At 36.3% G+C, this 11,288-nt stretch overlaps 1 protein-coding gene across 1 annotated transcript; it reads left to right on the forward strand.

Annotated features, from left to right (window-relative positions):
• Positions 1–4,257: 4,257 nt before the first annotated feature.
• Positions 4,258–10,633, forward strand: LOC18424296 (RAN GTPase-activating protein 2). Its single transcript, XM_006828885.4, has 2 exons — positions 4,258–4,356; positions 8,434–10,633. Exon 2 carries the CDS (start codon positions 8,475–8,477, stop codon positions 10,143–10,145), a length of 1,671 nt encoding a protein of 556 aa, XP_006828948.1. The 5' UTR covers positions 4,258–4,356; positions 8,434–8,474; the 3' UTR covers positions 10,146–10,633.
• The last annotated feature ends 655 nt before the right edge of the window (positions 10,634–11,288 follow it).

An 11,288-nucleotide genomic window follows, 5' to 3' on the forward strand; every position in this document is an offset into this window, starting at 1 on the left:
GGCGCCCCTATCAAATGTAAAAAAAATATATAGAAAGTTTAGAAGCCCTCGTTATGGAGAGCTTAATGTATGCATTGATTAGAATCCCCCTTTGGCTGATCGTCTCTCTTGTCATCCTCCATCTGTCCATCTCATCACCAAAGCTGCCTTTTTCTTTTTCCTGAACATTAACTATAATTTCAATGAGAATTCAAAAAGATCATTGTACTTGATTGGTGCACAAAATTACAAAACAAATTTGGGGTCTCAGATTTTTCCTGCATTTCACTAGCAAAGTTACTTCGACTTCTGCCTAGGCTGCTACCTATAGGGTGGTAAACTAGTAATATTGACGCCCTGCCTTCGCAAGGACATGAGCCGCATGGCATGATTCTTGCTCTATTGGTCTTCTCAAGGACATCAGCCTCATCATTTCTTTCACGAATCATGAGTTACTCGCCTCAGCTCAGGATTTTGTGAAGCCCAAGTTGGGGACCCCAGTGGGATGTCCAATTCGGAAATATTAAAAAAACAATTAAAAAATCAAAAGAAAAAAATAAATAATTGTAACATGTTTATTTATGATTTTGGACATGAATACTTATTTTTACCCTTTGCTATTTTTAAAAGGTTTCAAAATACCCTTGTCACAAACTCATTTTTCAAAAATCTATTCTTTTTGCTACTATTAACCACAATTATTTGTATTTTGTTAAATTTTACTTTCAATCTATTTTTCCAAAATTTTGGGATTTTTTTAAATAATTTTCAGGTGCTACAGTATTCACCCCTACTCGAGCCGAGTTGTTCCGACTCGGGCGAGTACTTGGCTGTGGGCATGGGCGAAGTAGTCAGCCAAAGTCGACTTTTCCAACACTGTCTTAGAAAACCACTTCTACGTTATTTAGGTCAAGTTTGAGAATTGGAACTTAACTTTGGTCGCAATGCATCCCAAATAGCAACCCACGTTTATGGTTCTAACTTTGGTTAAGAATCTATCGACTTTTTATATACAGTGCGAGATGAGTTCCCTCTTTATTTTGTCGACATGTGTCTTTTTTTTTTTCCATATGTATACTATTGATTTTTAGTTTCTTTTCCATTTTATTTTTCTAATTCTTGGAATTGCCCAACTCTTTATATTAATAGCTATATATTAATCTATCTCAACATAATCACTCACATCTTTAATATGCCTCAAATTTAAAACTCCCATAATAATTTTTGTTTTAAAGCTTTATATTTCTCTCTCTATCTTTGCATGTGTTCTCTCTCCACCCACGTTCTCTCTCACTCTTCTCTTTATCTCTCTTATATTAATTGTTTAATATATTTTTATAATAATTATTTATTATTTTTTATATTTAAAAACACACCTATTAATTATCTCATCTTCATCTCTTTTATATTCAATAAACATATGTGCTCTCCTCCCCACATACGCACACTCTGTCTCTGTCTCTTTGTCTTTCTCTCTCTCTCTCTCATTCTCTCTCTAAATATTCTTTTCTTTCATAATTAAAATAAGTGTAATCATTCAAGATGTTAATTATTGTTGGGAAAAGTTTATACAAAACCGAGGCTCTAAACAATCAAATTAGAGCCTACCTCAAAAATTTAACTAGAAGGTGTTATTTTGATACCCAAATATCCTCAAATTGATCATCTCAACATCAAGATACATGGACACGAGAAAAAAAATGGATTTCAAGTTTTGGAAATAGTGTATTTTGTAACGCATTTTTTTTACAGTCAATTTTCAAGTTCTTAAATTTTCATAGATATGTCGATCTACACTATTTTTTGAAGCTACAAATTTTATAAATAAAGATGAAAATATATTATTTCTCGAAACTATTTGAAGGTAGGCTCTAATTTGATTGTTTATAGCCTAGGCTCTATACAAACCGCACCCATTATAGTTTGGTTAGTAGTAAAAATGATCATTATGAAGGGCGATTCAAATTTTAACTTGAAATTATTAATACCTTAATTTTCCCTCACGCCTTCTAGAAGATAAACCCTTCATCTCTAAGGGCCTCTGGTTCATCAAAATCTAAGTCATCATTCTGATTACGCTCAAAATAAGCATCATACGAACTAACAAATCTCACTTCACTAATGGCCATGAATCAATCTGGGATATCTACTATTGGAGGACTCAGAGAGATGAATGCACAGTGGTGACGGAGTAAAACATCATCAAGGTCTATATAATTAATAGAGATGTCTTACTTCATGTCAAAAATGCATTAAGAAAATAAATAATAATAAAAAATCACCATGTTGAATGCCAAGTACAAGATATTACTTCCAATAAGCTATAAATTTTTCAATTAGTCATCAACTCGTACAATTATTTCGGTCTCCACATTAATTACACTAAGAGTGCAAATAAGGAATCTAGCCTAGGGACTCATTAAAAGCCATTAAGAGCATGCTTTCTAAATTCATAATATAAAGTTTATATGATATTATGACCATGGGTTATTACATGAAAACATATTTTTTCACATTGTGGGATAATACTTTCTACCAATTTATTATATACAAAAAAAAATTTGACCCATTATGTCCTATTCTCATAATGGCTCTATGTTTTTAGATATATAATGTGTATTATTAGATGTATTGTTAATTAACCGATAAATATTATCATTATATAGTTTTTATTTTACTATAGGAATACAATGACATACATACACATAAAAAATTATAAATATTAAAACTTCAAATCTCAACCAATGCACTTTTCCAATGTTAGTAAGTAAGCCATCTACCAAACCTCCATGGACATTGGTTAAATTTATGAGAAAATATCTCTTTGTTCTTTATTTTTAACTTCTATAGCTCATGAGATTTAAGAATTGAAAATGTTACTTGTAAGCAAAAGGTTTCCATCTTTTCTATCTTAGAACCCTTTGACCTCTTTGACCATAAATTTTTGACCAAAACAAATACTAAAATGATACTCTATTCAAACTCCATCTCTCTCTCTAAAACTTCATTTCTCTCTCTTAACTTCTTTATGAGTTTACCAGTCAAGGGGTTTAGTTTGAGCTCGAACACGAATACACCTTCTTATGTGTGGGAGAGATGAAGTTTTAGAGAGAGAGATAGAGTTTTAAAGAGAGAGATGAAGTTTGAGTTTTAAGAAGAGATGTGGAGTTTTAAAGAGAGAAATGGAGTTTGAGTTTTAGGGAGAGATGAAGTTTTGAGAGATAGAGACGATGATATGAGAGAAAAATAGAGTTTTAGAAAAAAGAGAATCATTTCATAAGTTATTGAGGTCAATAATATATGGTCAAAAGGGTTTAAGGGGTTAAAAGATAAAAAAAATGAAGTTATTTTGCTTAAAGTAATATTTTTAATTATTGAGTCTGATGAGATATAAAAGTTGAAAATAGAAAATAATAAGATATTATCCCTAAATTTATTTATTGAAGTGAGATTTTAATATTTAAAATTAGTTATTTTAGAGCATCAAAACCCAATCCATCATTACTTGTTCAAAGAGTTCAATATAACACGTATTGATCCCGAAAACCTAGATCAAGCTAGCAAATTTGACCAAAACATTGGAATATGTTGTTGATTGATCAAGCTAGTAAAGCTCTTGACAAAGTGGTTCAAAAGGTCTACAAATAATGACGATTTTGATAAAAAGAAATTTACAAAGAACGAAAAAAATAAAATACAAACTACATGTTAGATTACAAAATGGATGAGCAGATGGCAGAGACCTCGGAAGTTTGATTGAGGCTATGAGAAAGCTCTGCGGAGAGAAAGAAAAGATAGAAAGAGAGAGCCAACTCACAAGCTCACTCCCTTTTTAAACTGCTGCAAGCAAGTGTCCAGTACTGAAAATACCGGATAGCAGAGGTGGCTTGCCAAAATAGCTATTCTAAAACTAGCAGATAAATAAGTTATTTGTCTTAATGCAAAAGTAGCCTTTCGTTTAGTGTTATTATTAGCCCGTTAAGAGAGCAACTTAGTAAAAAAAAAAAAAAAAAATGTGGTCTTTTTTTTTAATTTCTAGAAAAAAATAACAATCAAATGGTAACGAACTAAAAAAAAGGTCATATTGACAAGGATAGGTACAAATGTAAAATAAAAAATGTTGGAGGATTTTTTTTTGTATAATGGTGATTTAAGAGAGACATTAGTGCAAATTTATTTTAAATGAACAAGTTAAAAATTGCAAATAATAACTACATACTTTTAAAAATTACGAATATTACCCCTGCTTCATAAAAGGGGGGAAACCTGTTTACTTCCGAATCTTCACGCACTAGGGTTCTGCTTCTTCCTCCCTCGTCTGTGATTCCTTGTAAACTAGAACATAGGCAAGCCCACGGCAAGGCATTTTTCATTCTGGTACGATGCGTTTCTCTCTCTCTCTCTCTCTCTCTCTCTCTCTCTCTCTTCATTGTACAATTGCAAGTAATGTGTAATGGAGTGTTCTCTTTTCATTTGGGTATCCTAGATAAACTTTAGGGTTACGAGTTATAATTGGTTGCAAATGGGTTGATTTAACCACTACTTTGTAACCAGATAGTGTAAACAAAATAATCAAAGACTTCATTAGATTTGGTTTTGAAAAAATGTCGATTATGGAACATCAGAGCAAATGAAATGCAGGAAAGATACACTTTCAGACTTTTATTTGCTAACTGAATGTAGTGAGAGAGGGAGTCTATGCTGTCTGTGTTAACTGCTTGCAAAACCCTCGCCACTCTCACTCAATGCGCTAACTGCTTTCTCACAAAGCCTACCTCGTCACTCTCTCCCGACCCCTGCGCCCTCCCTCTCAGACCCACAGGCTTGGATCCGTTTGCAGGCCTCATAATAAGTGCCTCATCTTCCTCAAGCAAGGATCCCTTTGCGAGCTTTCATCTTCTTCAACGAAGTAGGGTTGTTCTGTTTTTTTTTTTTGGGCTGGTGTTCTTTTATTTTTTGCTGGTTTTTCTTCATCATAGTGGTAAAGATTCTTCACTAAACAAGGTAGGGTTTCCCTTATACGAACCCTGCCTCATCTTCTTCAACCAGGTTATGGGTTTTATTCTTGTTATTTTTCTGGTTTTTCCCTCTAGATGGTGCTGATTTTTTTAATTACCAATGCAAGCATTTTTTTTTCTATGATTTCCCCATGGAAATTTGTTGCTTTTTTTATTTCTGGCTTTATTTTATTGAGTATAGGAGCACAATTTTCTCTGTAGAAAAAATGTGGGTATCGGTTTCTTTTTGTTGTATATTTTCTGTTTTTTGTTTTTATTTCTTGCTGTTTTTTTGTGTTGTATAGAAGCACCTATATTAGAGATAGAAAGTCCGGTTTTAGTGAGAGAGAGAGAGACAGCGACTCCATTGTTTCTTCAATTTGCAAGTCCGCCATTTTTTTACGCTCCAAGCACAGTTTTCGTCACCATAGCCTTTGGTCCAAACCTTACAGGTCAATTTCATATCCTTTGGTTGTGAAGTTTAGACCTTAAAACTTTCACTGTTGAAATTTTAGTGCAGTTGATCATTTTCAGCAATATCAGTGAGATCCTCATTTTCTACAGAGCAAATTGTGGTAAACTAATTAGTTTACTTTCTTTCTATTTTTGAGGGATTTATGATAATTATAGTCGTGATTTGATTTCTTTTATTTGAGGGATTTCAGGAAATTTATTAATTTTGAAGTTTGAAACTTTGATGAGTTTTGATGCGAAGGCCCCAGCAGAGAGTTTAAAACGCTCTCAATATTTGAAAGTTGAAAATTTGATGAGTTTAAAAAATGCTTTCTTTTTCTGATGAAATTTAATTATTATGTTAAATTTCACTTTAAATATTTTCTCTTGATTGATATCCTGCACTCCAATAGAAAAAGTAATGAATTTGCATTTCAGATTAAGTTCATCTCTTCCCTGTGATTTGTGACTGATTGCTTAGACATTCTGTATGTTATGGGTATCTACTATTAGTGTTGGGAGAAAGTTCCATGCAGCTATCTTTTGGTCGCATTGATTAGGCCTTTGATGACAGCTGTTAGATATATATATTTTGACATTGTAGGTTCCATTTTGAATATGGTTAATAGCCTGCACTAGGAGGAAGTATATCTTTCATCCAGTATGTTTGAGTTCATGCTTGTTGTTCTTGGGGGAGGTGAATCAGGCTATGAATCTGCCTTTGTTTGAAGTCCCAGTGTATTCAACCATTCTTTTGATTGTTTGATTTGTTCTTGAATAGGAAAAATTTGGATTTTTTTTGGGTTTTTGCAAGAAAACTTGTAATGAATCTTGAATCTTTTGATTAGCTATTCAATCTCAATCCGATATTTATCATGTGGGGGTGCTTGTTCATGGTTTTTTCATGTGAAGTAATGCAATCTTTTGATTAGTCTTTCGATCTCAAGCTGATATTTATCATGTGGGGATGCTTGTTCATGGTTTTTTCATGTGAAGTAATGCTTTCTTTGTGGGTTTTAAAAACGTTTTTTATGTGGTTTATCTTTCTAAAAATTGTTGTCGTTTCCCCAAGCAAGAGTTTTTTGTTTTCTTGATTTGAGCGATTCAATGAACTTTGAAGCTGATATTACTAGGGTCATTTTTATTTAGAGATATTTTAATTTGGGGTTAATTGGATGAGTCCTCTAATGTTAGGGATGTTTTATTCTTAAGCTTACTAGTATGACTTTGTGCCATTTATTATACTGATTTTTCGAAACAGTAAAAGACTCACCGTGACAGATTTAAAATTTTTAATCTGTTAAGAGAGATCATGAATCATAGACTCATAGGTTACTCATTTACTTGAATGATATCTAGATTTTTTTTACTGATTTATTTCCCATAAATTTCTCTATTCTTTCTTTTTTGTTTTCCTTATTTTCTATTCTTCCCTTTTTTCCTTATTTTTCCAGAATATTATTAATTTTTAATTTATTGGATTGGTTTGACCGGTGAACCAGTCTGGTTTGGCCGGTCCAACTTGATTGGTGTCCTCTCCAGTTTGGTCACCAGTGTGGTTCTAGCAACATTGAACTACTCATACTTTGATATGCCCATTGATTAAAAAAGCGGTCCATCTGGCTACCTAGGCGGGCTAGGGGGGCCTGGGCGTATCGGCCAGTAGCCTTGGCCGCTCTCCTAGGGACCCTGGGTGCCTGCCTAGGGGATTGTGTCCACCTAGTTGCAAAAATACCCATTGGGTGGGGTATTTTTTGTGTGCGTGTGTGTGTGTTTTTTTTGGATTATAAAAAATGTATGAATTTACAGTTCTTATACAAAATCTGGACCTAAAACAAGATTACTGGACACCCTTGCCCCCTTTATAACCTGGGTGGCCGCCTGGTGTTTTTTGTAGCATTGGTTATACCCGAATTTATGATGTATTGGTCCTAGCAATATTGCTAGGATCGGTCACCGGTCCTATAAAGTACTCACACTTTGCTAGGACTGGTCACCAGTCCTGGCCTAGCATCATTGGTATAAAGTATTCATACTTTGTTATGCCTGAATTTATGATATAGGCTGGACTGTAATATAACTTAGTATTATCAGAAATATCATGATTATTTGATATGTAATCTAATTGCATTATCTTGAAGCATTTGTAGTTTACACTGGGCATGCATCGGTCTGAACTTTAGCTTTGTGAAGTTTTATATTTTGACTAGGTTTTCTTGAATGGTGTGCCTTTAGGTTAGGACCAAATTCCCTGAATGGATGCTCATTACGAGAGAGTATACCTTACCACAGCCATGAACCTCATGACCTATCCCACTGGAAGTCCACATTGCTTGCATGCATGAGTTTTGTGACTTGCATGTTGTAGTTGTCTCTCCCACTTTTCACTGGTGGAGCTGCTATATATGAAGTGGAATGCAACCGATGTGATACCACATTCCTCAGTGCGGTCTTTGCGTCCCAAGTCGTTGCTGTTTGGAAACACAGTAACATCAGAAACAGTGATAATATTTGTCCCTTTTCTTTTCATTTAAAATCTGTTTTATAATTCAGATAAAAGAGTAGGAGAGTTCCAGTCCCCCATTTGCATTAGGTGCAGCAATGGCTCCTTCCCTGTTTTTGTCCACTTTCTTTAAAGACAAAGAGCTATACCAAAGGCATTAGGATGATAGAATCTAGCTATAATTTAACCCAACCTATACCAATAAAATGGAATTATTCAAAGTCATTAACAAATTTGTTGTCGAACTAATGGATGGGCTTCAACTTCAGATAGAACTGTAGATTGTTTACTATAAAGATCAAGCCTGAGCCTGAGTGTCTTCTGCTTATAATGAGGGAAAATAGTGCAATTGCGATATGTTACACAGTTCTTTCTTTCCATTTTATACCATGCGATAAGTAAACATACCTAGGAGATCTCATTCTTTGGTTTCTGATAACACAGAATCTAAACCTCTGAATTTGCTGGTGAATAAAGTTGCCAATTTATTTCATTCTTCAGGTTTGTGTTGTGCATTGGGCAAAAATAGTGATCCATTTTGGATGGAGACACCAGCTGAGAATCTTCCTCCCCGAACATTCTCCATAAAACTGTGGCCCCCAAGCCAAAGCACTCGCTTGATGCTTGTTGAGCGCATGACTAAGAACCTCTCCTCTGTCTCCATCTTTTCTAGGAAGTATGGCCTTTTGAGCAAAGAAGAGGCTGAGGAGAATGCCAAACGAATTGAAGAGGTGGCTTTCACTGCAGCAAATGAACACCATGAGAAAGAGCCCGATGGCGATGGGAGCTCAGCTGTGCAGCTTTATGCCAAGGAATCCAGCAAGCTTATGCTTGAGGTCCTCAAAAGGGGCCCAAAATCTCCCAAAAAGGAATCCACTGAGCAGAAGGGACCAGAAACTGATGAAGCCTCTAAAGCCCACAAAACCGTTTTTGATATATCTGATGGTGCCCGATCTTTTATTAACGAAGAGGAGGCTGAGAAGCTATTGGAGCCTCTAAAAGAGGCAGGGAACTCCTATACCAAGATACGCTTTAGCAATAAAAGCTTTGGTCTGGGAGCTGCTGGGGTTGCTGTTCCTATTCTTAAATCCCTTAATGATCAGCTCAGAGAGGTTGACCTCTCTGATTTCATTGCAGGAAGGCCTGAGGATGAAGCCCTGGAGGTCATGTCAATGTTTGCTTCGGCTTTGGAAGGCTGCATCTTGAGATCACTGAACCTCTCGAACAATGCTTTGGGCGAGAAGGGGGTTAGAGCATTTGGGGCCCTCCTAAAATCTCAGAGTGAGCTCGAGGAGCTTTATTTCATGAACAACGGCATCTCTGAAGAAGCGGCGAGGGCCATTTGTGAGCTTCTTCCCTCAGTCGAGAACCTTAAAGTATTACATTTCCATAACAACATGACTGGCGATGAAGGCGCAGTTTCCCTCTCTGAGCTTGTGAGACGATCCCCCTCATTGGAGGATTTCAGGTGCTCCTCTACAAGAGTTGGGTCTGAAGGGGGAGTTGCATTAGCTGAAGCAGTTGGGACTTGCCCAAACCTAAAGAAGCTCGACCTAAGGGACAATATGTTTGGCACCGAGGCTGAAGTAGCCTTAGCCAAAGCTTTATCAGGACTTAATGGGATTAAGGAGGCCTACTTCAGCTACTTAAACTTGGAAGATGAAGGTGCTGTGGCTTTAGCTGAAAGCCTCAAGGACACTGCCCCTATGCTTGAAGTTTTGGAGATGGCTGGAAATGATATAACGGCAAAGGCTGCCCCTGCATTGGCTGCTTGCCTTAAAGTGAAGGAATCACTTTCAAAGTTGAATTTGTCAGAGAACGAGTTGAAGGATAAGGGGACAATTGTGATTTGCAAGATGCTTGAAGAGGGGCATAAAGATCTTAAGGAGCTCGATCTCAGTACAAATGGTATCACAAGAGTTGGGGCTAAGGTTTCGGCCAAGGCTGTGGCTGAGAAGCCAGGTTTTTCGATGCTGAACTTGGATGGGAATTGCATTTCAGATGAAGGTATTGATGAGGTGAAGGAGGTCTTGAAGGAAGGTGTTAATGGGGTATCTGTTCTTGGGCCTTTGGATGAGAATGAGGAAGATGGTGATGGTGATGATAATGATGAGGATGAGGGTTCAGTGGATGGGCAAGGTGATGAGGATGGAGAGGGAGAGGAGCTGCAGTCCAAGCTTCAAGAGCTTAAAGTGGATGAAGATAAAGAGTAGGAGCTCTAATCATTAACACGATGATTAGTAGATGTAGAGAGAATGGCCTATTATCAGGAGCCTCTCTCTCTCTCTCCCCCTCTCTCTCTCTCTCTCTTATATTTACACTGATTGCTGGTGTCTTGCAGCTGGATGCAGTAACCCTGATTCCTTGGCTTTGAGGTATTTTCCAAGGAACCCCCTTATGATATGCGCCTCTATTGCTGTCGTCGTTGTCGTCGTTTTTTTTTGTTTTGGTGGCTTTAGGATAATCTTGAGAGACTTGCATCCTATGTACTACTATTAGAAGGGGTAGGTGGTCGATTGAATAGTTTGCCAAATGAAACTGGGAATCCGGTTTTTGTGCAAGCTTTGAAGAATTTCGGAGCATGACCAGTTGATGATTAGACAAAATCAGCGAGTTGTTTAATGCCTTCTTTCGCACCCCTTGTACTTTTTAAGTGGTGTGGTGTGGTTTGACTAATTGATGATTGCCCTCTGTTACGTCATGGCTCAGTTCACTCTGCATGATCCTTGAATCCTTCTTTTTCATAGACTTATTATTATTATTATTTTTTGAGTCTTCAGCGTGGCTGCAGTCATTGCTATAGAGAGAGAGAGAGAGAGAGAGAGAGAGAGATGTGTGGCTTCTGTCACCAAAGTGAGATTTGAATATTGTTCTTTAGCTATATATGTACAGGTGTGTGGCGTAAGATTCTATGGGCAGCTTGAGCATCAATTATTTATTTCAGGTTTCAAAAGTGAATGAAAAACAATTTATAGGCATTTTACGGGTACAGGAAAACATAAGGTCTTCAAATCATCCTCAAGGACAAGAAAATAAAAAATTGTATGGGTCTATAAGTACCTTGAAAGGCCTTGAAATTGAAAGGAGATTGCTTCGTGTTTGGACGTATCTTGTTTTAAACATTTAGAATCTATTTATTTAAGGGTGAGGTTTGCATAGCGTCGTAACATTAAATAATCGAAGGCGCACTCCCAAAACTTTGTAAGAACATGTGACTTTGGTATCAAAGTTATTAGGATGGCCTAAGAATCTATTTTCATCTCTAACTACAAAATTTCTATTTTCATCTCTAACTATAAAATTTTAAACTCCAAAATAGTTCAAATGGAGCTGATCTATAAACGTATAAAATCATG

Source organism: Amborella trichopoda, chromosome 9, assembly GCF_054954075.1.
Source record: "Amborella trichopoda isolate Santa Cruz 75 chromosome 9, AtrichopodaSantaCruz75HAP2 v2.0, whole genome shotgun sequence".
NCBI classification, from domain to species: domain Eukaryota; kingdom Viridiplantae; phylum Streptophyta; class Magnoliopsida; order Amborellales; family Amborellaceae; genus Amborella; species Amborella trichopoda.

Bases quoted from the DNA above. Each gene is read 5' to 3' on its own strand.
- LOC18424296 (XM_006828885.4), top strand. From the start codon at position 8,475: ATGGAGACACCAGCTGAGAATCTTCCTCCCCGAACATTCTCCATAAAA.